This window comes from Achroia grisella, unplaced genomic scaffold (assembly GCF_030625045.1).
Source record: "Achroia grisella isolate CSIRO2021 unplaced genomic scaffold, CSIRO_AGI_Agris_v1 utg2786, whole genome shotgun sequence".
Taxonomy (NCBI): Eukaryota; Metazoa; Arthropoda; class Insecta; order Lepidoptera; family Pyralidae; genus Achroia; species Achroia grisella.
The window spans coordinates 202,484-230,344 of NW_026712766.1; the positions used below are offsets into that span (position 1 = coordinate 202,484).

Here is a 27,861-nt window from a genome sequence, read left to right on the forward strand (position 1 = left end):
TTATCATACTCCTCCAAAATGGTTTGACCGATTTTTATATGCATATTCAGTAGGTCTGAGAATGGTCTACTATCTAAAAATACAACACTTAATTTTTAATATATATCACCAATAAATAATTTATTTTTAATTTTTTTATAATTTAACAACCCTAAATTTTCACCCTTCCATCACCAACCCCTATTTTTTTAGTAGTAATTTTAATTTATAACGCAAATCAACGTTTGCGGGGTCAGATAACATAATTCGTATATATAATGTTATTGTTGCAGTGCAATGCTGCGGTGGGTGTTAAGTCATTCTTCGATATGATGCACAGCGGGCCTCACAAGCTGATGCTGTTCGGCGCGGCGTGTACCCACGTCACTGATCCAATTGCGAAGGCGTCCAAGCACTGGCATCTTACACAGGTGATTTACATTTTATCCAAATATTGTAACTCCACATTTTCCCCATGTATTATAATAATAACAATAAATATAATAATCTCACGACAATTCACACAGCACCATCTAGACCCAAGTTAGGCTAGCTAAAGCTCGTGTTATGTGTACTATTTTTTTTTCGTAATACATACATATTATACATAGAAAACACCCAAACACACATAAACAAACAAAAAAAAACAAATAATCATACTCATTTATTGAATACAAATGTTTGTGCGCGTGTGTGCGTAGGAATCCAAGGTCCGTGCTCAGCATGACCATCGGACTTAAAGCTGTGTGCTAGACCGCTAGACCACCGAGGTCGTCAAGTATTATAACATCATTTGAAGATGAAGGCCAAATGATATTTATTCAGTAGATGTCAAAATTAAACTAAAACACACATTAAACAAACAAAAAAAAACTCTAACATTACAACAATTACAAAAAAAAAATACATTTACCATTTATTGTTACAGATTTAAAAAAATACAAATTTGCAAACATACAAAATTACAAATTACGTGTGTGCGGATGTGTATGTCTGTCGAAGCATCTACTGAATAGGCCCGTGCTCAGCATCATTTACACAAATAATAAATAAAATTAAATCATAAAAATGCAATATGCAGTTGTGTTATTTTTTGGAGCGCTGCAACCTGCAATGTGTATATATCTCTCCTTCATAAAAAAATTGAACCATCTACATATGTTGACCGTCATAGTGACATTTTTACATTTTTTAACGGGGACAAAAGATACAATGTATCTCTCTAAATCATCTAAAAATAAAATGTTACGACGGCCTGAGCCGACATAAAAATCGAACAAATAATTCTATTAATATTTGTGACATAAATACTATGACGGTGTCCTCAGAATTAATAATTGTTCATCGTACCCGTCAGCGAGTTAATTATACAATTATTTTTAGAAAAGTATAATATTGATAATGTCTGTTTCACAGAACATTGGCTTAAAGAGAGAGTATGATGTTCAATTTAAATAATTATAACGTTGTCAGCTGCTCCATAAGTCAGTTCCTATGATAATTGGAAATAATATTTTGGACATTGTTGCTTTCTATTGAGTGTTGTATAGAATTATCTTGTATAGAACTGAAAATTATATCCTTATATGTGTGTACAGGCCTCCTAATAGTGATTACAATGTTTTTGAAGGGGTGATGGAGGATATTTTAAAAAAAATATTTAATAGTCTTAAAAAAATTATTGTTATGACTATTCAAAAGTGCTTCAATGTAAGTTTATTTGAATAAATGATTTTCTATTCTATTCTATTCTAACAGCATTAGAGTAGTCCGAAAAAAAAGCTGTATATATTCCAGTTATTTAGTATCCATAACACAAGCTCCATTTAGCTTGGGTCTAGATGGCGTAGTGTTGATTGTCCAGGTTATTATTGTTAATTTATTATAACGTCTATTTGGAATTGTGGAAGTTTTTGGTACTCGGACTTCTCTTCACACATATATATATATTATAATCTATATATATAAATAAAATGAACCGACTTTTACTACATGCATATGAATATAAATACGGTACATACACCAAAATAACATTATTTACAATTTTTATCTGTCTGTCTGTTTGTTCGGGCTAATCTCTGAAATGGCTGAACCGATTTTCACGAGACTTTAATTGGCAGGTAGCTGAAGTAATAAGGAGTGACGTAGGCTACTTTTATTTTAGAAAATAAAGATAAATTCCACGCGGACGCAGTTGCGGGTACAACTAATTGTACATATAAAAAACTATGCAATGAATGTTTTAATCGATTTCGCTTTAATAGTTTTTACACACTGCAGTATTTTAATTGATATAGAATACCAAGAGTCTTCATGCTCTACATTGTTAATAGAATAGAATAGAAAATAATTTATTCAAATAAACTTACATTGAAGCACTGTTGAATAGTCATTACATTTTTTAATCTACCGCTCATTCGGAAAGCTGTCTCATCACAAGAAGAACGAGCAAGAAACTTGCGTGTTCCTCTTTTAAATAATTTTATTCTTACTTTACATTTATAAGTTTAAGTGTGTGAATACAAGCCACCAATTAGCACTAATTCAATTAAATATTTACCCAGTTTAGTACCTAACTCAGGATTTGACATTACATTTAACTGTTTTTTTAATTAAATAATTAAAAATTTGTGTACACCAAATAGGTGTAACCTTTCTGTTTTCATCTTCAGCTGTCCTACGCGGACACCCATCCGATGTTCACGAAAGAAGCTTTTCCCAACTTCTTCCGCATCGTCCCCTCGGAGAATGCTTTCAACGTGCCCAGGATCCGATTGCTCCAACATTTTAACTGGACGAGAGTAGGAACGATCTACCAGAATGAACCAAGATATGCCTTGGTAAGTATAAACAACAAAAATCCAAAATTTTCCTTTACAGGACTTTTCAAATGTGTTCCCATGATTTTAAACTAATTTTGCTCTCGCATAAAATTTATAGCCTACTAGATGTGCCCGCAAGTTTGTCCGCGTGGAATGAGGAATTTCCATTTCATCCCCTATTTTATTTTACCCCCTTAAGGGTAAAATTTATAGATTTTGAAATTTTGAATGTCATATTTATTTACATTTAGTCAACAGCCTAAAAAATAAGTTTCAAGCATTTAGCTTTAAAAGGTGATACTTCCATACAACCTTGCATCTTCCCTTTCAACCCCTAACAACTCTTTTTTCGCCTTAAAAAGTATGTCCTTTCTCAGGGTCTAGACTATCTGTATACTAAATTTCATTTGAATCGGTTCAGTAGTTTTAGTTCGATAGCGAGACAGACAGACAGAGAGACAGAGTTACTTTCGCATTTATAATATTAGTAAGGATGTGTTATTCTGATGTATAAGCTATATTACTGTAAAGTTTCATTAAAATCCGTTTTTGCATGCAATTGTAACAAACATTCATCTTTCCTTTAGAGTTTATAGTAAACTAGCTTTTATCCCCTTAGGGGTGGAATTTATCAAAATCCTTTCTTAGGGGATGCCTACGTCATAGTAGCTTTATGCATGCAGTCTCAGCCCGATCGGTTTAAAAAAAATATCCCCAATTTTATTTGGGGATTTAATTAATCAAAATCCTTTCTTAGCGAATGCCTACGTCATAACATCTATCATAATTTCAGCCCGATCCGTCCAGTGGTTTGGGCTGTGCGTTGATAGATCACTATGTCGTAGTACCTTTGATTTATATATATTTAGATATTAGTAAGATATTGTTTCTTGTTACAATAGGCTCATAACAGGCTACTCGCCGATTTGGATACCAATGGATTCTTGATAGAAGAAACACAAAGCTTCGCCACTGAAGTGAGGACAGCGCTAGCTAAATTAAAAGAGAAGGACGTCAGAATCATCCTGGGCAACTTCAACGAGACGTGGGCAGTTAAAATATTTTGTGAAGCCTACAAGTAAGAACTGAACTCAATATTTCTAACAATTGGTTAAACAATATAAAAGTTTAAAACTTTACATATCATCTTTACATACAATAGAATCTTAAAATTGTGATGGTGCGAAATCTCTTAGTCCTTTTGTGTGGTAAGGTTTACGGTAAAAATGTCTGGATAAATTACAATGAAATAAGATTCAACTTAAGAAAATACTTTATTCATTGGGAGAAATTATATATATATATATATATATATATATATATATATTATTGCACTTTTAAATACAAGTTTTGAATATACTGTATAAGTTTTGTTTACAAAGAAGGACTTATCTCTAAAAGAGATCTCTTCCAGTCTACACAAAACAGCGTGACACAGGAAGTGTTGTGTGGGTCACGGTAGTGCAAATAATAAAATTAAGAAAAGATAAAATAAAAATTAAAGATTATTATTATTCTGTAAATCTCAACAGGTTAAAGATCGCATGCCCTCCAGTGGGTGACTCCGCAACGAAAGTAAATTTACACATTGGTACCGAGTGCTCACCCGTGGGCATTTTAATTGAAATGAATTTAGTTAAATAATGTCTACCTCGAATTATTGTACACTAAAAACATATTTAAAAAATAATATACGTAATTAACAATAAAAAAACCGGTCCCTTGGTGAGAAGGGTCTTCAACGTGTTAAAACGGCTCTGGCAATTTAATCAATTTATATATTAAAGATCTGGTCAAGATCGCTGGATGTACATGTGTTATATATAAAGCAGCGCTAGAATCGATCGTCGTGGAGATTTATTAAAAAAACCGCTATGTCCAGCAGTGGACGTCTTCCGCGATGATGATGATGATGATATATTAAAGAAATAGGTGTTTTATTTATTATTGGTATTGATTACCACTCATAGCTGGTAAACTATAATTTAGCGAGCACTACCTACTACATACATATAACATTAGTGACAATTTACCAGCAATTATATTTAAAAAGTAGCTGTATCAGCGACTTCATCCGCGTGATAAAAATAGCCTAAATTACTTCTTATTACATCAGCTACCTGCCAATAAAAGTCCCGTCAAAATCGCTCTTGCCATTTCAGAGATTAGCCGGAGCAAACAGTCAGACAGACAGACAGACAAAAATTGTAGAAAATGTGTATGTACCGTATTTATATTCATATGTATATAGTAAAAAACGGTTATTTCAATATTTCAAACAGACACTTCAATTTTATTTATATGTATGTATAGATAATTTCCAATTACAACATATTTTCAGGTTAGAAATGTACGGTAGAGCATACACATGGCTATTGCTGGGAACGTACAGCAACAAATGGTGGATGAGGCGCGCGCCTTGTTCCAAGAGGGACCTCACCACGGCGCTGGACACAGCCATACTCACCGACCTGCTGCCACTCTCCACCACCGGGGAGACGACTGTGTCTGGGATTGTTAGTATTACTGTTTTAAATTTCACACATCCATTATTTGTAAGCTCCGATATATCTTTTCGTCCAAATTTCCGCAGTGTCTCAAGACGAAGGTTTACGACCATTGTGTGTTGCCAGTGATGACTTACGGAACAGAGACGTGGTCTCTAACTATGGGCTCCATCAACAAGCTCAGAGTCACTCAGAGGGCAATGGAGAGGGCTATGCTCGGAGTTACTCTGCGTGATCGAATCAGAAATGAGGAGATCCGCAGAAGAACCAGAGTGACCGACATAGCCGGGAGAATTGCGACTCAGAACTGGCAATGGGCAGGGCACATAGCTCGTAGGACAGATGGCCATTGGGGCAGTAAAGTCCTCGAGTGGCGACCACGGACCGGAAGACGCAGCGTGGGAAGGCCTCCAGCAAGGTGGACCGACGATCTGGTCAAGATCGCTGGAAGGCATTGGATGCGAGCAGCCCAGGACCGATCGTCGTGGAGATCTTTGGGGGAGGCCTATGTCCAGCAGTGGACGTCTTCCGGGCTGCGATGATGATGATGATGATTATTTGTACGTACAATTAGGGAAAAAATACGGGAAATATCGGGAACTCAATAAAATATATAAAATGTAGTGTGATACCGCTTTCAGAAATAAGACCGCCTTATTGTAACTATACATGTCCTTTAATATATTGTTTATGTCTTTTTCTTTACTGTCTGTTACAAATAAAGTATATTCTATCATCTATGCCGGGGGGGAAAGGGCATTGTTAGTAATATGGACTCATGACCCCATTACTAGCAATGTACCATGGCAGGTCGACCTCCACGCGTTTCTCTCTGGAAACCATCGTGATAAATTCCCGGTGAATTTATCACGATGGGCTAACTGACCTGACCTCATGTTCATCTTATCCTCCACTGGTGCCCCGCCAGCGTAAATCGTTAGCGCAGACGGGTACACCATTTCATTATCATAATAAAAAAAATATCATCTATGCCGTGATTTTTTTTAATTGTCAGTATTACTTTAACTGCTTTGACATTGTATTATGTACGGTAGGGAAAAAATATTAAAAACAATTTGACGTTCATAAGCGTGAGTAGAATGTCCTATATAAATACAGACACGAGCTCCTCACAGAACATCGATTATAGGAAAAAATTTAAGTATCTTATTATAAAAAATACATGTATGTATGTATAGCTTGAGGCGAGACTCGCTGCGCTTTGTGTGTTCTACAGATTATACAACGGACTGTGTCCTGAGGAATTGTTCGACATGATGCCGACGGTCACTTTTACCACCGCACCGACGGTCACTTTTACATTGGTTACTTCATTAGTACTAAACACACACTACCTTCCCTTAACATCATCCCCTCCGATCGATCCATCCAATTCAAACGGGGATCGAAATTATGACGGCCTGAGCCGAGGTTCGAACTAGGGGTTCCCTCAGACTAAAGTCGTATCCGTCAGGCGGGAGTTGGCCTTCAGCCACTCCATAAGTCCTTCCACGGGTTTGGAGTGCCATCTGCACTCGCCCCCTATCGTCCGGTCAAGCTGTAAAGGCCAGCTGCGGCGAACAGCATTAGAGTAGCCCGAAAAAAAAAATCTTAACATCTTTTTAAAATATCGGATTTTTTCTACAATATTGATGTGAACTCTGATGTGTAACATTATTACTATTTCTCTCTGTATAGTTAATTATGTATAATTTTTAAACAATACTATTTTTGCATGCCATTACTATAATAATAATAATCTCAGAACAATTCACACAGCGCCATCTAGACCCAAGTTAAGCTAGCTAAAGCTTGTGTTATGGGTACTAGATAACTGATACATATACATAGATAATTTTTTTTTCGTAAATACATACAAAATACCCAGACCAATACAAACAGTCATACTAATGAATACACATATTTGTGCCGTGCGAGGAATCGAACCCGCGACCATCGGACGTAAAGCGGTGTGCTAAACCGCTAGACCACCGAGATCGTCATGGCATAACACATGATATGTACTATGCTTTAATTATACTGTGTTTTTGAGCAAATAAATTATTATTATTATTGAATTGCAGTCCGCAAAAGATTATCAAGTGGAGTATGACAGAAGAAGAGGCATCGAGTATTCAAGATTTCATGGATATACATACGACGGTAAGTGTTGCGGCCTGTTTGTTAAAACTGCTTGATTAACTATGACTGATAATTGAAAGCCAATTTGTATAATATTTAGAAATTAATTTTATGAATGACTAGCTGTACCCGCGACCTCGTCCGCGTGGAATTTAACTTCATTTTTCTAAAATAAAAGTAGCCTAAGTTACTCCTTATTACATTAGCTACATGCCAAAAAAAGTCCCGACAAAATCGTTCCAGCCATTTCAGAGATTAGCCGGAACAAACAGACAGACAGACAGACAAAAATTGTAAAAAATGTTATTTTGGTGTATGTACCGTATTTATATTCATATTCATGATTTCAATATTACAAACAGACATTTCAATTTTATTTATATGTATAGATGTGGGGGTGCTCCTACACTTGTTGATAATGATAATTGATAATCTACGGGGATGATAAATAAAAGATACGTCTCGTAGTGAGCACTCGATGTTACACAATGATTTATTGTCTATACGAGACAATATCAACATATATAAGAGACAATAAAATAATAGTAATCTATACATATAAATAAAATTAGAGTGTCTGTTTGTAATATTCAAAATAACCGTTTTTTTCCGACTGGACTGATATGGCTGGACCGATTTTGACGGGACTTTTATTGGCAGGTAGCTGATGTAATAAGGAGTAACTTAGGCTACTTTTATTTTAGAAAATAAAGATAAATAAAAATAAAGCCTGTTTTATTTTTGATTATCTCTTGAATGAACAAAACGGTTCTTAATTATCTATTGTTGTCATAATATATTTCTTTTTTTTTTAATTTTATTGGTGTATAAAATTTTATTAAATATATTATTATGTATTATTGTATATATTTATATTTATGTATGGCTATATTAGGGTCCTTTCCCAATGGCTGTTCTTACCTAGCTGGTAGAATGCCATATGGCAGACGCCAAATTGTACAATTTTTAAAAGTGCAATAAAGAATAAATAAATAAATAAATTCCACGCGGACGAAGTATATAAATATAAATGCTTTGACAGGCATTTGGGCAATGGCGAGACAGACGGTGGCGCCAGGATTTCAGAATACAGAGACAGAGACAAAGAATGGGAGCAGCTGTTCCTCGACGCACTCAGCAACGTGACGTTTGAAGGAGTCACGGTCAGTGTTACTTATGTCATACGTAGAGCTCCACAATACAAGCTCTGCTTAGTTTTTGGACTAGATGGCGCTGTGTGAGTTGTCCTGAGATATTATTTCAAAGGATTCTAAACCTAGCGAGTTTGATGCAAGTACGCGATACTGCATTCCAATTTAGCTGAAAGGACTTGAAAAATTTTTAACTATTAATCTTGTTAGGCCATATTGCTGGCGATCTATCATAGAACATATATCACATGAAGCATGTTCGTCTAAGAGTTTTAGAAATGTTAATAAAATTGATACACATCGATGGTATCATGAGGACTATCATACGCCTTCAAGATTCCAGAATCTTTATTTTTATAATATGCGTGATTACATAAAAAAATGTTATACATACAGTATGAATCTGTCCGATCTTATTTCCTCTGTCCAATCTGGAAGGATAGGAAATACACCAAAATTTTCGAAGCAAATAGTAAGGCCGCTCTTTTCCAGGGTCCAGTGCGGTTCTATGACAACGAGCGAAAAGCATCCATTTTGCTAAAGCAGTTTCAAGGTGACGAAGTCGGGGAGGTGAAGGTGGGCGAGTACTGCGCTGAAAGGGACCACCTCGATTTAGGTAGCTGGGAACCGTTCAAGTGGATTGGAAAGTGAGTACATAACATTTTAGAACTACAATATTAAGATTATGAAACTGTTAATATATTTTTTAAAATCCTGATTTATTTTTCACACTTTTATGTATTGCGTAAAAAAGGAAGGTAGCCGTAGTCACAAGGAATGTATTATTACGCATTTCCGTCTCAGAATAAATATATTCATATAGTTTCTAATTGTTTAGTATTACAGCAAAGTAAAATTATGGTTTGAGGGAAGTATCAAAAATATTGGGCTGAGATCAGTTAAAATAGTGGATGAAGCAAGATATCTAAATAACCGTTCTTGATCTTCTCACTTCTTATAAATTATGACGTAGAGAAATAACTCTGATAACTTGATAACTAGCTGTTTGTGTTTCTAACAGTGATCTAATTATAATGCATTTAAAATTAATAAAATTAATTTGACATAAAGAAAAGAAGTTTTTATTAAGTAAAAGTGGCTTTTATACAAAAAGATGTTTCATGTGCTAACACTAGCTGTGATGTGTAATGATTATATATTTTTTTCTAATATTCTATTTCAGGAATCCGCCTAAAGATCGGACACTTCGGTTGATCGAGCACACCCAGGTGAACATCACTATCTACTCGGTGCTGGTGTCGTGTTCCATCCTGGGAATATTGCTTGCTACTGGTTTCCTCGCTATGAATATACATTATAGGAATCAGAGGTTGGAAATTAAATATCAATACATATGACATTAGTCGACGAGGCTAAAGAGATGGCAATATAGCGTATACTCCTTATAGGGACTGGTCTGCTCTTATCACTACGACTGATTTAATCTTATTGTATATATAAATATACAAATATAAATTTGACCCTAATAAATTAGTGCTGGTTGGTAGTTTGTGTTCACACGTTTCGACTTGTAAATGTAAACTTACAAGGATTATTTGAAAGAGCAACACACAAGTTTCTTGCTCATTCTTCTTGTGATGAGACAGCTTTCCGAACGAGCGGTAAATAAAAAAAATTGTTATGACTATTCAGAAGTGCTTAAATTAAGTTTATTTTAATAAATGATTTTTGATATTTTCTATTCTATTCTAATTCTCAAATTCAAAAATAATTTATTCATTATATAGTAGTACATTTTAGCCGCTTATGAACGTCAAATTTTTTACATTATAATTTTATATTACAGTATATAGATCCAATTGAGAACTGGCAAGAAACTCAATTGAATATATATTTTTTTTATTCAGTTCATTTACAATGTATACTTATATAGGTGTCTATGTCTAACATTAAATGAAAATCCCTTGCATGAACAACTATTGCCATGCACTTCGCCCCATCTGCCACAATAACTCGTCTTAGTTAAGAACCAACAATTATCTACTTTCTGAGACTATTTAATAGAAATAGTAAATTTCTTGTCTTTTCATGGAAAGGCTTTCGTTTTGACAGTTATTAATCAACATTTCTTTACTTTGTTAATTTAAGTTTTACAAATTTTTAAGGTATATAAAAATGTCATCGCCACATTTGAACAACCTCATTATCGTGGGGTGCATGCTTACGTACCTGAGCGTGATCTTCCTCGGCCTGGACTCGAGCCTCAGCAGTATAGGTATGTAGTCATTCACCACCTCACACCGCATCCATTTGTGTCTACTGTCGATCCTTTACCGCATTATCATCAATATCTTTATGTTTTCTCTACCTATAATGTTGGATCGAAGGTAACATATACTCATCTCTCATACTTTTACTTCATTTCAAACAATAAAATACTTTTCTAACATCAAATTCATTAATGATCAATAAAACAAGGACTAAAACGAAAACTAAAATTAATATTACAAAGCACTTCAATTGGCATGGCGCTAGCACTTCATCAATCACGCTATATCGTCATTTGATCTCATCAAATTCATTGATTCTTAGGTCTTTCTCAGGAAACGCCACGAGGAGGTAAAAGAGCTTGATCCCGTCCCCAAAGCTTGAGCTTCAACCCTGGGCAATGTGGATCCCATCAACCAAACTTTGGGAACTTTTTACACCCCCTGTCTCTTCTTAGTTTAGATCTTTGATTCTGAGAAAGACCTAGGTCATGTTCTAGGTCACAGGAGTCGACAGCATGTTTCCAAGTTTTGGTTTGTTTTTCCTTTAGCTTCAAATGCGAAGCTTTTGTCGGTGGGTGGTATGTGAAGGTTTCATGTATTCTATATTCTGAGCTCTATCATGTTAAACGCTTTACTATCGTGTCTTTTCTTCTCCAATGTCTTATTTTGCATCGTCATTTTATATAAACTATTTCGGATTGCCTTTATCGTCGTTCTTGTTTGCATTTCTTTCTTAATACTTCTAAGTTGCATTGCATCGTTACTTGAAATTTTGGCTAATGTCATTGCTGAGCATGGTTCAATCCACAATTGTTGAAATTACTCTATGAACCTAAACACCTATCAATAAAATGCTACTTACTACTTAAACAACTTTTAAAATAAATTGCACAATCCCAATATACTTGTACCGATTGATATCCTGAATGTCTAACACAACCAAAATGTACGATACACTGAAACCTGATGTTATGAGCCGTATCTTTTTCGAGGCAGGCAATTATTTATATCTATGTATTTACAGCTGCGTTTCCATACATCTGCACTGCCAGAGCTTGGCTCCTGATGGCAGGATTCAGTCTTGCGTTCGGTGCTATGTTCTCCAAAACTTGGCGTGTCCATTCCATCTTTACTGATGTCAAGTTAAATAAGAAGGTTTGTATTTCTTAAAACCCTTACGTATAAAATGTCTGTACAAACAAAGGAAATAGTCCACAAAGCTTATGTTATTCGACGACCTCGGTGATCTAACGGTCTAGCACACCGCTTTACGACCGATGGCACGGCACAAACAATTTGATGGTATTTATTTTTTATTATTTATTATTAATATCACAAAAATTTAAAAATGTAAAATAAAAATAAATACACTTTTATATAAAACTATATACATATGTGTAGTTGGTAATGAACAAGTGCATCTTAATATAATACTACTCATGATTCAGAACGCAACAGTTTACTAAGTACCTACTTATTTACAATATTAATACGAATTCACGTTACATAGGCCTTTTATGGGGACATAATTAATATTGAGTTATCATAGGTGGTTTTTAAACGGATGTTAAAAATTTACGCATTATGTATCTATACTTCACAAGGTTTTCACAACACAAGACTATGGAGAATTCATCAGTTAGCAAAAAGACAAGTAAATAGTACAAAATTTGTTTTATAATAGATGGATGTAAAAATGGTACTTCTGACATTATTATAAAATATTGTATCTATCCCAAGACTACAATAGACACATTCCTATACAAGTACGTGATTTATAATTATTATGTTAGAATATCATGTAAGACAAATCATTGGTTTAAATTTGTGCCACTAGCATCTAAACTAGGCCGTGCCTGTGTCTTATTCTCCCAATGACATTTATATATATTTTCTTAAATTCGTGAATCAACTTAGTAATTACTAGTGTACCATATATATATAGTATTATGTATACTAGTGTATATATACACACACATATATCAAACTCATGACAAAGAATGTTAAATCCAAAATTAGTGTTTTTTCCAACGTACACATTACTACCGACAATATCAACTTATTGTGGGTAGTACTAATATTGTGTGTACAGTGAATGAACATAAAGTAAATCACTACTATGACTGTGGACTTGCGAAATTATTCCTTGATGAATATTTATTAATGATTCACGGTACATACAATAAAATTAGTCTGTTAATACAAATACTAATACACATGTCCCTTTGGTATTTATTTACAACCGCTAATATTACTTATATACTAAGTTATATAAGTATAAGCATGTTATGTATATTATGGATGTACAAACTGTTCATAAGTTAAACATGATTTATAATATTATTATATATATGTATATTTACTGAATTATTGTAAACAAGTCTTCAATACTATGATAACTTTGCGGTTTAAGCCAGGAGCTTAACACCATTTTACACTTAACATAATTTAGGTTATAAATAAGTATAATTGTTTGTTTCGGTCTGGGTTTTTTCTATGTATAATATGTATATATTTACATAAAAAAATATCTATGTATATGTATCAGTTATCTAGTACCTATAACACAAGCTTTAACTAGCTTAACTTGGGTCTAGATGGCGCTGTGTGAATTGTCCTGAGATTATTATTATTGTGATATAGCTAGTATAGATGCTATATTTTTGTCTGTATTTTCCCAAAGACGAACTTATTGCTTTCAGTCTTGTCTAATTAAGTATATTCTTGTTTTAATTTAAAAATGTCTAATTTTAGAAATTATGAAGGACCACCAAAATATTATGAACAATAAAATAGAATAGAGTTACAGAATTTGTTTAAATTCTAAAAAAATCGATTTTGTTCCCGTGTCCAAGATAAACCAGAACAATAAGTAGATAATGTGCTTTTCCAAATCAAATATTGTCAAATCAATTTAATGTGTTATAATAATGATTAAAAATTGGTACTGCTTTCTGTGATTGGTAGTTTATATTTTATTTTCTATTCATTGTTATCTATTGCTGAATATTGCAGGTAATAAAGGATTACCAGCTCTTCATGGTGGTTGGTGTACTGCTCTGCGTAGACTTGGCCATCATGACTACTTGGCAGATCTCGGACCCGTTCTATAGAGCCACTAAGCAAATGGAACCTTATGTAAATATTATTATTCATTTGATAATTTCAACGAAAGAGAGAGAAATTGTCTTAACTTGAAACCCCAATATTACAGAGCCAAAAAACTGTTTCAAAATTCATATATTTATCGAGATAGAAAGTTGAAAATTGGTATGTAATTAATCAATTTTCATTATGAATTTAAACAATCTCTATAAATATACGAGTTATGAATTTTGGAAATAAAAATGTCTAAAAGAATTTTGTAAAATTGGATTTTTCGACAATTTTGCTTTCTTCTGTCGATATGTAACTATCATAACATCTCGAGGTTGCCGTCAGAGGCGACTATGAGAATTAAGTATAAATATAACATGTAAGAGAAGGTAAATTTGAAATAAAACGCTATATTAGCGTCGGTGTGAAGGAAGGAGATCAAGACGAGGCGAGCATAGAAAACGGCACCGATGTAGTTGTAAAATATTGTAATGACTTACTTATCATCATCTGCTTCTTCCTTATTCCATTTATTTGTGGTCGACGTAATGTTTTTCTCTTCCATTCATCCCTGTTCGCAGTCATCGCGTTATTTACTTCCTTTCTTACCATATAATCTTTCACACAGTCCATCCATCTCTTTTTCGGCCTATCTCTACCCTTATAACCATCCACATTGATATGTAACACCTTCCTTAAAATATTATCCTCATTGCTACGCATATGTCACGTGTAATGACTTACTTATGCCACATGTAAAAATAATATAGTTTTTATAAAAAATATCTATACATAAAATTGGAGTGTCTGTTGGTAATATTGAAATAACCGTTTTTTAATACATGCATATGAATATAAGTACGGTACATATACCAAAATAACATTTTTTACATCTTTTGTCTTTCTGTCTGTCGGTCTCTTTGTTCCGGATAATCTCTAGAATGGCTGGACCAATTTTGACGGGACTTTTATTGGCAGGTAGCTGATGTAATAAGTAACTTAGGCTACTTTTATTTTAGAAAAAAAAAATCCACGCGATTTTTAGCGTTTACAGCTATTAGACAATAAAAAAGGTTTGTAAAACAGTTTCCAACAGTCGAAATTACCAAGAATATTACCCTTTGTCCTTCTTGTGATGATTTTAAGTCTGCTTTCAAATCAGTCTGTTAAATTGGCCATTTCTATTCAAAAAATGTACGTGGAAGATATCCAGACGGATATATTACTAAATCTTCTATGCTATGTAGAGTTTATACTTTTCTTGCAGCCACATCCGTCGAGCGAGGATATAGTGATAGTCCAAGAGAACGAGTACTGCCAATCAGAGCGGATGACCATTTTCATCGGCATCATTTACGCTTACAAAGGCCTGCTTTTGGTATGTAAAAATTGCAGTCAATTTTAGTTTAATTTGATTACTTTTCTACTCTACACAAGATTCGTCTTGAAATCGCGTTTCTCGTATAAGAGATTTTATAGGCTCATTCTGCTGATAAGCAATTTTTTTTTCAGGCTCTCCTAAGAAAGAATTTTGATAAATTCCACCCCTAAGGGGATAAATTTACGCGAGCGAAGCCGCGGGCAAAAGCTAGTCTTATATATAAAATTCTCGTGTCACAATGTTAGTTACCATACTCCTCCGAAACGGCTTGATCGATTTTTATGAAATTTTATATGCATATTCAGTAGGTCTGAGAATTGGCTACTATTTTTTTTTCATACCCCTAAGTGGTAAGGGATGTCCACCCCGAAATAAACATTTTTATTTTATCGACATATTTAATTTTCATTTTATTACTATTTAGGATTGAAAAATACATACAACCCTAAATTTTCACCCTTCTATCACCAACCCCTATATTTTTATAGCGTTATTAATTTATATGGCAAATCGACGTTTGCCGGGACAGCTAGTAATTAAAAACTATATTCATATCACTACTCTTATATTAATTGTGACTGTTGATGTTTGGTTGTAGGTGTTCGGTGCATTCCTGGCGTGGGAGACGCGCCACGTGTCCATCCCTGCTCTGAACGACTCCAAGCACATCGGCCTCTCGGTGTACAACGTTCTCATCATGTGCATCATGGGCGCTGCTATTGCACTCGTAACTAACTGTTTTCATTTCATCTACATCTTTGTTTATCTATACATCTATACATATAAATACAATTGGAGTGTCTGTTTGTAATATTGAAATAACCGGTTTTTACTACATGCATATGAATGAATAAATACGGTACATACATCAAAATAACATTTTTTACAATTTTTGTCTGTCTGTCTGTTTGTTCTAGATAATCTTTGAAATGGCTGGACGGATTTTGACGGGACTTTTATTGGCAGGTAGCTGATGTAATAAGGAGTAACTTAGGCTACTTTTGTTTTAGTAAAAGTAAGTTAAATTCCACGCGGATGAAGTCGGGGGAACAGCTAGTAAATAAAATTGAAGTGTCTGTTTCCAATGTTAAACCAATAGCTGTTCATTAAACGTATGTACGGTATTTATATCAAAACATTGATTTAACTAATGTTTGTCTGTTTGTCGTTCTGACTGTTTGTTCTGCTGACTGACTGAGGATTTCTTACTGTGTAGTCGAGAAGCTTCTATTCTTGGCAGTTGTTTCATGTCTATCTGTCGTTCTAGTTTTTATTGATTGAATGAAGAATACTTACACTGTAAGTCCAGAACCTTTCTATATATTTGTTCTGCTGACTGACTGAAGACTACTTCCTGTTAAGTCGAGAACCTTCTGTTCCTGGCAGTTCTTTGTCAATTAACACTGAAACTGTGTATTGTTCCAGGTTCTGTCTGACCACAAAGACGCGCTGTTCGTCCTGATCGCCATCTTCATTATATTTTGCACAACAGCCACCTTGTGTTTGGTATTCGTGCCCAAAGTAAGTTTTTTATTATTTTAGTAGATGATAATAGAATGGTGCACCCGCCTGCGCTAACGGTTTACGCTGGCGGGGCACCAGTGGAGGATGATAAGATGAACATGAGGTCAGGTCAGTTAGCCCATCGTGAATTTATCACGACGGTTTCCAGGGGGAACCGCGTGGAGGTCAACCTGACATGGTATGGATCCACATTACTAACAATTCCCTTCGCCCAGAGTAAGTTTCTAACCATTATTATAATATCACTAAAATGTTTAATATTTGACGACTTCGGTGATCTATGGGTTTAGGACATACATATATTATGTACGTTTTTACAAAATGTTTACTTGTTGTAATACTTTATTGTACAATAAAATCATTAGATGTTATAAATCTGCCAGGAAAAAGACAAAACAGTTCCTTTGCAAAAAAACTTACTATAAAATTGAAGAATTCGTTAACGAAAATAATGTTTTTATAGAAAAACATCCATAGCACTGACAATATTATCTGATTACACTAATAATGAGTGCGTAGCGATTTCCATGTTGATTATCGCATGCCTCTTACTTGTTATACTGTAATTATTTATATAAAAACCATCTATTAGAAAGAGCAACACACAAGTTCCTTGCTCATTCTTCTTGTGATGAATCTGCATTCCGAATGAGTGGTAGAATCTATATATGACTATTCAAAAGTGCTTGTAATGAGTTTATTTGAATAAAGAAATATTTTATTTCTATTTCTAAAACAAAGTCACTGTCGCTGTCCGTCCCTATGTATGCTTAAATCTTTAAAACTACCCAACGGATTTTGAAGCGGTTTTTATAATAGATAGAGTGATTCAAGAGGAAGGTTTATATATATGTTAAAACCACAAGGTCCTAAGGGTACTATAAACCAAAACACTACACTCGTGTATATAAGGTTTATTGGTCGGTTTCAAATACAGGTACAGGTACAAAATTTTTTTTTTCGGACTATAATGCTGTTGGCCGTAGCTGGCCTTTACAGCTTCACCGGACGATATGGGGCGAGTGCAGATGGCACTCCAAACCCGCGGGAGGACTTTTGGAGCGGCTGAAGGCCAACTCCTGCCCGACGGATACGACTTTAGTCTGAGGGCACCACTAGGGGTTCGAACCTCGGCTAAGGCCGTCGTAATTTCGATCCCCGTTTAAATTAGACGGGGGATCGATCGGAGGGGGAGTTAAAAAATATTACAAATAACATATGAGAAATCAATAAAACGAAACATTAGCGCGTTTCAATTTTGTTACAGCGCCATCTATTGGCGTTGAATGCAAACACTATTGTTTCACACTTATCATCTATTTAAACCTTAACATATATAATACATGTACACCCGTGCGAAGCCGGGGCGAGTAGATAGTTATAAATAAAACCATACAATGGACTTAAAAAATAAATGCGTGAAATGGCGGGCTTATCCCAAAAAGAGGGATTTCTTCCAGTCAACCTTTGAGTTACTGAGTGGAATAGGAATGTATTAATAACAGTGTACCCATAACTCAATCTCTGCTTAATTTGGGTCTAGATGGCGCTGTGTGAATTGTTTTTATTTAAAAATTCTTCTTGTTGTTCTGGTCCTATATCAATTACATCAAGATCTGACCAGTAATTATTGAGTTATCCATAATAAAACCGTTAAAGTCCGTATTTCGTGATCTAAATACGATATTATTTAAGTACAATACGTACATATGTGTAGTACTGTTACAGATTACTGTAACATAGGAAATAGATATACCTAAACACCATGTAATAAAAATAAATAAATACATTTATTAGAGGTCGCTGGGAGCCAGAGGTACAACATTTCTCTACAGTCATCTAAAAATTCTTGGCCTGTCTAGAACTGTAGTATGTTCTAGACTAGATGCTGCAGGTTTTTACTAGTTTTGGCTAGGCAGGGAGAGATACAAACACGGCAAATTTGAGTGTTAAACAACCCCCCCTTAACATCGACACCCCGGCCAAAAGTTCCGGGAACTGCTCGGAGTTTATCTTTGATGGACCTGGAACAATAATAATAATATTTCAGGAGATTTCACACAGCGCCATCTAATCTTGGGATTAGTTTGGACTAAGCAGAGCTTGTGTTATGGGTATTAGACAACTGATATAAATACATGGATACATTTTTTTTTGTAAATAAATACATATTATACTTAGAAAACACCCAGACCGATACAAACAATCATACATATGAATACAAATATTTGTACCGTGAGAAGAATCGAACCCGCGACCATCTGTTAGTAAAGTGTAAACCACTAGACCACTGAGCCTGTCCGTGAATCGCACCGTGAATCCACGGAATGCTAAGAAGTTCGTCTGACGACCTGTGTGATAAAGTGTGTGTACTTGTGCGTAGCTCTTGGAACTGCGCCGCAACGGTCAGCCGGGCGCGGCCCCGACCCGCATCCGCGCCACGCTGCGGCCCGCGTCCACGCACGAGTGCCGCTCGCCGGGGCCCGAGCTGGAGCGCCGCCTCAAGGAGCTGCGCCAGTACAACAACCGCTACCGCAGGACGCTGCAGGCCAAGGAGAACGAGCTGCAGGTATTGTTACTACCCATGACAATACGTCTAATGAGTTTCTTTTAGAATAGTATTATGAAGCCTAATAGTTTAAAGACAATACACAATTGGAAACTTTTTGAGGGCAGCTCGCATTCTCTTCTGTTGGAACAGACTTTAAGAGTTGATTTATATATTATCAGGAAAAATTGTAAAATTTCAAACACAATGTAAATTGTTACTGAATAAATAACTTTTACTATGTCGGAATAATTGTGATCATATTTGGGTACAAGTGTTTCGCCTCTAAACGAGATATCATCAGGAAATTAATAGAGTTTGGATGTAATTTGTAAGCCTGGTGTTGACTCTTCGGGAAGTTTGGTCACTAATGGAGTTGGTCGTAACATATCCAGTAGCGATGGTCAAGTTTCCGATCTGAATATTTATGGGGTCCACGTGCTAATAGTACTGTTTTCAATTTTGATGTTTGGCGATTTATATCCACAAATATCTTAAAACAAGCAAGTTTTTCGCTCGTTCTTCTTGTGATGAGTCCTTTCTGAATATGTAGTAGTATAAAAAATCAAAAAGCTTATATGTATTAAGATTATTTGAATAAAGATTAGAAGAAACTATTATGTAAAAAAATAATTTAAAGTAAACTAATACAGCTATAAAGAAGACGGTGTAACAAATTTACTTATAGATGCTGTTGAGTAAACTGGGCAGTGATGCTGGCTCTGAATCGTCAACGCGCGGCGACTCCAGATCTCCAGCCACACAAAGAACGAGGTTACCTGTTCCCAAGGAGAATATCAGTCATCCAGGTGATGAGTCCTGTTATATGATACCTGTAATTAACGGTAACAAGCATGATCTTGTTGAGGAGTAGCGTAAATTATCAAATAGAATCGCAAAACAGTTGTTAAAATGTAAGGAACAATATGAATTAGTACCTACTAATTACCGTAAAATTATTTATGTTAAGATCCGGTTAACTATATAAATAATTAACTACTCGACTCGGCTTCGCACGGATATACATGTATTATATATATAAACGTTCCTCTTGAATCACTCTATCTATTAAAAAAACCACTTCAAAATCCGTTGTGTAGTTTTGAAGATTTAAGCATACATAGGGACAGACAGCGACAGCGACTTTATTTTATTCTATATAATGATGATGTGTATTAAAGACGAAAGTTTAAAAATAACAATATTAACTTTTATTTTAATGAGAAAAGATCTGAAATTAGGTCTTGATCTCAGGTCTCTAAACAGAACATTTCTGTTCTATACAGCTGGTATTGCTTTGTTAAACTTTTACGTGGATCAACAAATACCCCAATTTTTAGTCTCCAGTTGACTCTACCAGTCGTTTACCAGATATTTTTATAAATAGCAGATTTTGTATCCGTTGACCCAGCTGCTTGACTCCGATTAGTTAGAAAGTCAATAGTCCTTATGAATAATTCGTTATCTATTTCCAGAAACAAGTGATATAACATCAGTGTGCAGTTTAAGTGCATCAGCGGGTGCTGAAGCTGAATACATCAATTTGCAGAATCAGTCTTCAGAGAAGTATATCTTTAATTAACTTATTGTTTCTTCTAATTTATCGTCAGTTGGACGGTATGCCAATAACAGATCTTATACTTTAAAATATAATGAGTAAATACCAATACTTTGGTAGTAGATCGGAGATATGCTCGTGAAATTTCTGAGCTATACAGATATTCATAGGCCAATGTAGTTCATCTGTAATATATGGTATAGAGTGTTAATTGATTAAAAAGATTTTTGGTTGAGTCACCTTGATCACGGTGTTTGTAACAGTGTCAAAATAATCAACTGCTAAGTGGAACTAGCAAACAGATGTTAAATAAATTCGTAACCATTTATATTTATGTATTATTATTTATGTCTGTGTTAGTCGGTGTGTATATATATTATACGGTATATATAATATGTCCCATTAGTTGTCTAAAGTAAGTAAATAAACAATAATATTTTTTTTATTCCCCTTTAACAAAAACTGCAAGTATCAATAGTTTTTTCTATACGTTACCAGGTTAAAACCATCAGCACCCCCTGAGCCCATAAAAGAAATTCCGTCAAAGGAACCCAAGAAGGAGCAAACTAAGAATGTCTCCTTTAAGAATCATCTTGACTACACTAGTCCTCCAACATCAAAGGCCGTTCCTGAGAAGGACCAACTGGCGAAACTACCATACGGATGGACTGCTGAGGTAAATAGTAATATTCATCATCTATATTACCTGCTATTTCCTTGGACAGAGTTCTTTAATTTTCTTTATTAACTTCTCGATTTTTCCATCTCATTCCATACAATAAATCAATTTAAACATGAAATACCTCTATTATTTAATGGAGAAATTATTAAACCTACAACAGATGTTAAACATTGTCTATATGATTCTAAAAAAACAATCGTCTTTGCAGGAGCCTTCAGAACCAATGCCAAAACCAGGAACAAAAGTACAAACAGAACCAGCGAAAGCTGAAACAAAGACTGTAACAGCACTGAAGCTTAGTGACACCCCCACTGCTAAGTCTGTACCAGCTAAGATTCAAGAGCCGATGTATACGAAAGCAGCTCCGCCAAAAATTAACAAGGTGCCATCACATTCCATTACACTAAACTATGTACGTTAATGAAATTTTATAGGTCCAAAAATACAGATCTTCACATGGTTAGAGAGTAAAATAATTATCAATACTTCTTTTCCTCTGGATATTGTAATAGGCGATTAGGTTAATACATCACAGCAGGAGTAGGAAATACTACGATGATGGAAAACAAACGTATATCCGCCTGATGATATATGGTTACCTTAGTCTATGGACGCCTGAAACAACGGAGGTTTCGACTGCGCATCGCCGGCCCTTAAGAAATCTTAATATACCCTTTTTGTAAAACCCCATGCTCTAGTTTCTGAAAAAAACGTCGGAAAGTAGTTCATTCCACAATTTAAGCGTACGCGCGACGAAGTTGTTCTGAAAAGGTAGCCGTGGGCATCATGTCAAACAATTCTTCTGGTATATACACCGTTAATCTTCCTAAATAAATAAATAAATAAATAAATAAATATTCGGTAGAACACACAAAGCAATGCGAAGTCTCGCCTCAAGCTTGACAAGTTTGACAGCCTCTGTGGTCTAGTGGTTTAGCACACCGTTTTACTATCCAATGGTCGTGGGTTCGATTCCTCGCACGGTACAAACATTTGTATTCATGAGTTTGATTGTTTGTATCGGTCTGGGTGTTTTCTATGTATAATATGTATTTAATTACATAAAAAATGTACCCATGTATTTATATCAGTTGTCTCGTAACCATAACACAAGCTCTGCTTAGCTTGGGACTAGAGGGCGCTGTGTGAATTGTCCTGAGATATTATTATTATTATTAAGCTAAGTGAGATTGGGATCGTTGACAATTTTCTCTATTGCTGGTCCGGCCACTTAGCTTAAAGAGCCGATGATTAATCAAGAAGAAAGTTCTGCATTAGTGGTCTCGTAATGCCAAACTCTATGTGGGACAACTTTCGTTAGAATGATCTTTCTATTTATCAACTATTGATAGGGGGCAACATTTTCATGATAAATTAAATATTTCTTTGATTAATCAATTCTAGACACCGGAACTTCAAAAGAAGGTTGTGAAAAATCAAGAATCAATATCGACAAAGACGACGCCATCTCGAGAACATAAGCCACAGTCCCGCGGACACCGTCGTATGTCTAGTTTAAGTCAAGGCGCGCTGCTGACTGATTTGATGCATGTCTCCGTAGATCAAGATGATATTGAACCTCCGCCAGGGATGGAGAGGAAAGTTATAGGTTCGTAAAAGTTTCTATAATATTATTAACAGTTCAAATCAAATCAAACCATAAACCATTTATCATATACGACATTTTAGCCGCTTTCGAACGATAAATTGTGTTATATTTTTTTCCCTATTGTCCAGTTCAGTTGCATTAGATTGTTTAGGATATTGTATCTAAAGTTATGTTGCATCTATGGAAAAAGTCCCATCAGTAGGACTTATATCTTCTATATTGTCTCCAATAGATATTTAAGCAAGCAGTAAGAAAGGACTAGTAATATCAACTTAGAATGTTGTACCTAAAGTTATGTTGCGTCTATGGAAAAAGTCCCATCAGTAGGACTTATATCTTCTATATCTTCTCCAATAGATATTTAAGCAAGCAGTAAGGAAGGACTAGATATCAACTCTGTCTGTCCCAGTTAGGGTTCCTGATATATTATAAATAATTGATAAAAATTATATAATATAGTACAAACTTAGAAACAAGGATTTGATATTTATTTTACAATCTCTTCATATTCTCTGCAACAAATAGAACATTGTAGATAAGACACGTTTATATTGCTTCTGTTTGGGCATATTTGTCAATTTAAATGGGTCATGATCAATACACTGAATTATTAAACATTACAACTCGAGTGGCGACCGTGGACCGGAAGGCGTAGCGTGGGAAGGCCTCCAGCAAGGTGGACCGACGATCTGGTCAAGATTGCTGGAAGGCACTGGATCCGAGCAGCGCAGGACCGATCATCGTGGAGATCCTTGGGGGAGGCCTTTGTTCAGTCGTGGACGTCTTCCAGGCTGAGATGATGATGATGATGACAACTGTAGACTGACACTTCGCCATCTTACTTACTTACTTTTATAATATACGCTATGTGCTCCACATTTTTTTAAATAAGAGTGTTAGTAGTGTTGTATATCTTTATTCAATATCAATATAATGTTACAAATTTGTATTCTTTACACAAAATTTCAGGACAAGAACGAGATCCACCACCTTTAAAACCAAAACAAGAACCAGAAGATATATTAGATATAGATCACGACTATTCTTCTATGGAGAGAAGAAAAGCTTGTAAGTAAACTTGTTCATTTATGTACTAATTATCCAAAAATTTACTATAAGGACAATATTTTGTGTTCAAATTCAGGTCAGAGACGAGATTCAGAAAAACGAAAGAAAGAAAACTTTATTGTGGTGCAGAGCGATCTTTGGGACACAAACACTTTCCAATATACTTGTCAGAAATCACCACCGGGTAATAAATTCAATTTCTTGTCTATTTCTTCTATTTGTTTTATAATTTTTAATTTAAACCTCTCCAGTTGTATATTAATCGGCACTAAATCATATAATTTTAGACATTAATTTGACGGAGGTGATGATAAATCTATTGTTTCTCTCAGGTCATCACCACACTCCAATGCAACGAAGTGTATCAGAGAAAAGTCGACAGCAATCGTCTCCTCATCACCAAAGGTCAGAATCAAGATTTTCAAAAATTTATTAAAACAGATGTTTGTGAGGAACAGAAAATTCTTTATTCAAATAAACTTACGTTGAAGTACTTTTGAATAGTCATCACTTATTTTTTTTAATCTAACGCTTATTCGGAAAGCTGTTTCATCACAAGAAAAACGACCAAGAAACTTGCGTGATGGCCTTTTAAATAATTTAGTTGATACTTTAAATATAAATGCATTACATTTTTAAGTATAAATGCGTGAATACAAACTACCAACTATCACTAATTTATTATCAAATTAATAAAGACAACCAACTGGTTGAGTAACTAAATACGATTAAGCAGTCTTTGTAATTAGAGCAGACCAGTCCCTACAATCCGGAAGTAATTTACTAATGTTTGTTTACAGAGACCCAGATGTTAAGAGTATGGAGAGAAGAGCTTCAAATGCCTCCATAAATTACGGTAAGGGAATAATGGTTTTTGGAAATCATATTGGAATTAACGATTTCTGCAATGCTTTTACAACAAAATTAATAATTTCAGCTGGCACCACAAGAGGAGGTACTCCTGAAGGTTACCGGGAGGCTGAAACTTTAAGAATGAGTGATCGGGTGTCAAAGGTATTATTTTTTATGTCAAATTCTTTGATACATTGTTTGACCGAATATTTGCCATTCCAGTTAATTGAACACAATCATATTATTATATATATAATGTAGAAATGACCACTAATAATAATATTGATTCAGCAGCGGCGCGGTTCAGAGTTCCCACAACCCGTGAGCACGCCTCCACATCAGAATCAAGCTAAACGACGACAGTCTTCTGCACAAGTTAGTAACTTCTATGTAACAATGGTGCCCTAGTACTTTCTTATAAAGAAAAAAAGAATTTGAACTAAAATCTACATTTATATATAAAAAAATATTAAAATCTTGTTTATTCTTCTCTGAAGTATAAGCATTATTGGGTTTATGAAAGATTATGTAAACATTGGTCGTGATATCCACAAACAGTTCAACAGAAAAATATCTATTTTTTAGGTAAGGTCACTGCAAGAAACAGACCATGAAAGAACAGCGGAAAAACCTGAACAGAAACCTCGAAGACATGACGACATTCCTCGGAAGGCTGTGCAAGAATTACCGCAAGAAGACTCTTGGAGACCGGACCCGGACACAATTAGAGTGTCTAAAGGTCAAGACTCGCCTGCAAAGAGGTTACGTCAAGAGGCAGAGCCTCTCAAAAGGGCGAAGGGTGTGGGAGATTCACCACGATTGACGCAGGCATCCCACCAACCGAGGCCTGATCATCATAAGAGCAGTCCTAATGTAGCTTCTAGACATAAATCAGGTGAGCGATATATTGATATGATGATATGACACTATCAAGAGAACAGTGAATGAATTCTAATTATAGATATTGCCAGGGGCGTAGCTACCTAGGGGTTAGGCGGGGCAGCGCCACGGGGCCCTCAAGCTCGGGGGCACTCGAACCCTTACCAGAAAATCTCAATCAACTTGAACTTTTCAAAATTTCTCCCATTTTCAAAATAAATATGACAGGTTGCTAGCCGACTTTAATCATGGCAACTCTGTTCAGAGAAATTCGAATGTTACACCTTCGTAATTCTCCTAAATTATTTCTGTGAATTGACAGTGTTGTCAATTTGACGGATAGTGACATGTGCGTTTTAATAAAACTGTATTGTCGGGCCCCATTTTATTATTTGCCCCAGGGCCCTTGGTTAAAAAATACATAATGTAATTGAACAAATCCTTTTTCAAAAATAAATATAGTCTATGAACTATCAGAATATTAAAAAATTATAATGATATGACTTTATATAATTATTTTTTTCATTTTTTTTTAATGGGCAGGTTCACCAAACAAACGAGAGGACCGCAAATCGGCGACGTACAGCCGCAGCGACTCGAAGAGACAGGAGTCTGTGGAGCAGCGCAAGATGTACACGGCCAGCTCCGAGTCGGAACTGTTCGAGTGCGCCATCTTACCCATCTTCCACAAACTGTTGACGGAAAGGCACAAGAGCCAACCGCACGGCTTGAACCTAAGTTACGGCGTCAGCTGTCCCAATATATCTATCAAGTGCGATATAGTTGAATACTTGTAAGGGTCTAGTGCAAACTCGTTAGATACGACGCGACGTATGTACCTGTGATCATGTTGACTTCGAACTTATCAGTTTCAGATAACGATATCTTATATTTGTGTCTATTTTGGTTTGTGATATTATGAGTATAATATAAAGCAGGAAATATTTCTGTTTGTTCTAGTCCGTTTTGATAAGTAAATTCTTTTACAAATAGTCAATTATATCAGAGGGTTCCGTCGACGTCACACTGAACTCGTTTCCTTATCTTCAACTTTGAGGATATTAGGCACTACGTTCCTAAAATAAACTGCCTTTGCAATTGCATCTTTTATCGAACACTGTTTTCAAATATAGAATATAAAGAAAAATAAGAGATATCTCTTATTTATATATATATAGAAATATAAGATATAAATAAAAGGGCGATATTGCTAGTTAGGTATATATAAAAGTGTCGGTCATCAGGATGTCAAGGATAAATTAGATTTTAAGATAGCGAAATCTGGTGTATATTTTAATTTAATAATAGATAATTATACGATGTTAAGATACTTGTTAGTAAATGTAAATGTTTTAAACATAGCCGTAATATTCTCAACGACGAGTTCGCTCACGGGTCTTTAATGTTAAAATATATTTTACGTATAAAGTGAAACACTATTAAAATATTTTAATTGTTATTACATCGAATTTGTATGAAGTAAATAACTGTTATGGGGAAAGATGGGATTGCACTATGAATAATTTAGGGTAACATAGCGGCGACCTTTCCTTGTGTTAGTGATTATATATATAGGTATTTTAATCTGTAAAAGTTTCTGAGAAAAATATTAATATGTCTGTATTTGTAAAAACAATCTCGAAAAGTCTCAAGCCTTAGGTATGCATCCAGGGGCGGATCGTGAATTTGTGGGGCCCTGGGCTAAATCTACTTACGGGCCTACCTAATTATATCACTCAACTAAAAAAATACACCCACCAAAAACGAGCAGAAATTCTCCGTTCCTTTCGATAGACGTGCACTTGCATGGGTTGATTGACCTCAGGGTTGCC

The 27,861-nt window shown here is 35.1% G+C and overlaps 1 protein-coding gene across 1 annotated transcript in view; it reads left to right on the forward strand.

Moving 5' to 3' along the window:
• The window catches only part of LOC131843123 (gamma-aminobutyric acid type B receptor subunit 2), a 28,901-nt gene extending 1,040 nt beyond the window's left edge, over window positions 1–27,861 (forward strand). Inside the window, 29 exon segments of the mRNA XM_059191726.1 lie at window positions 273–410; window positions 2,652–2,819; window positions 3,704–3,879; window positions 5,143–5,317; window positions 7,393–7,471; window positions 8,493–8,522; window positions 8,525–8,613; window positions 9,094–9,248; window positions 9,785–9,931; window positions 10,728–10,837; window positions 11,857–11,987; window positions 13,848–13,970; window positions 15,196–15,306; window positions 15,908–16,036; window positions 16,735–16,830; window positions 19,217–19,402; window positions 20,070–20,190; window positions 20,857–20,947; window positions 21,438–21,615; window positions 21,830–22,003; window positions 23,026–23,230; window positions 24,200–24,298; window positions 24,375–24,482; window positions 24,631–24,703; window positions 25,099–25,154; window positions 25,236–25,312; window positions 25,445–25,525; window positions 25,736–26,045; window positions 26,573–27,861. Coding sequence (XP_059047709.1) covers window positions 273–410; window positions 2,652–2,819; window positions 3,704–3,879; window positions 5,143–5,317; window positions 7,393–7,471; window positions 8,493–8,522; window positions 8,525–8,613; window positions 9,094–9,248; window positions 9,785–9,931; window positions 10,728–10,837; window positions 11,857–11,987; window positions 13,848–13,970; window positions 15,196–15,306; window positions 15,908–16,036; window positions 16,735–16,830; window positions 19,217–19,402; window positions 20,070–20,190; window positions 20,857–20,947; window positions 21,438–21,615; window positions 21,830–22,003; window positions 23,026–23,230; window positions 24,200–24,298; window positions 24,375–24,482; window positions 24,631–24,703; window positions 25,099–25,154; window positions 25,236–25,312; window positions 25,445–25,525; window positions 25,736–26,045; window positions 26,573–26,826 — 3,870 coding nt within the window. The 3' untranslated portion in view covers window positions 26,827–27,861.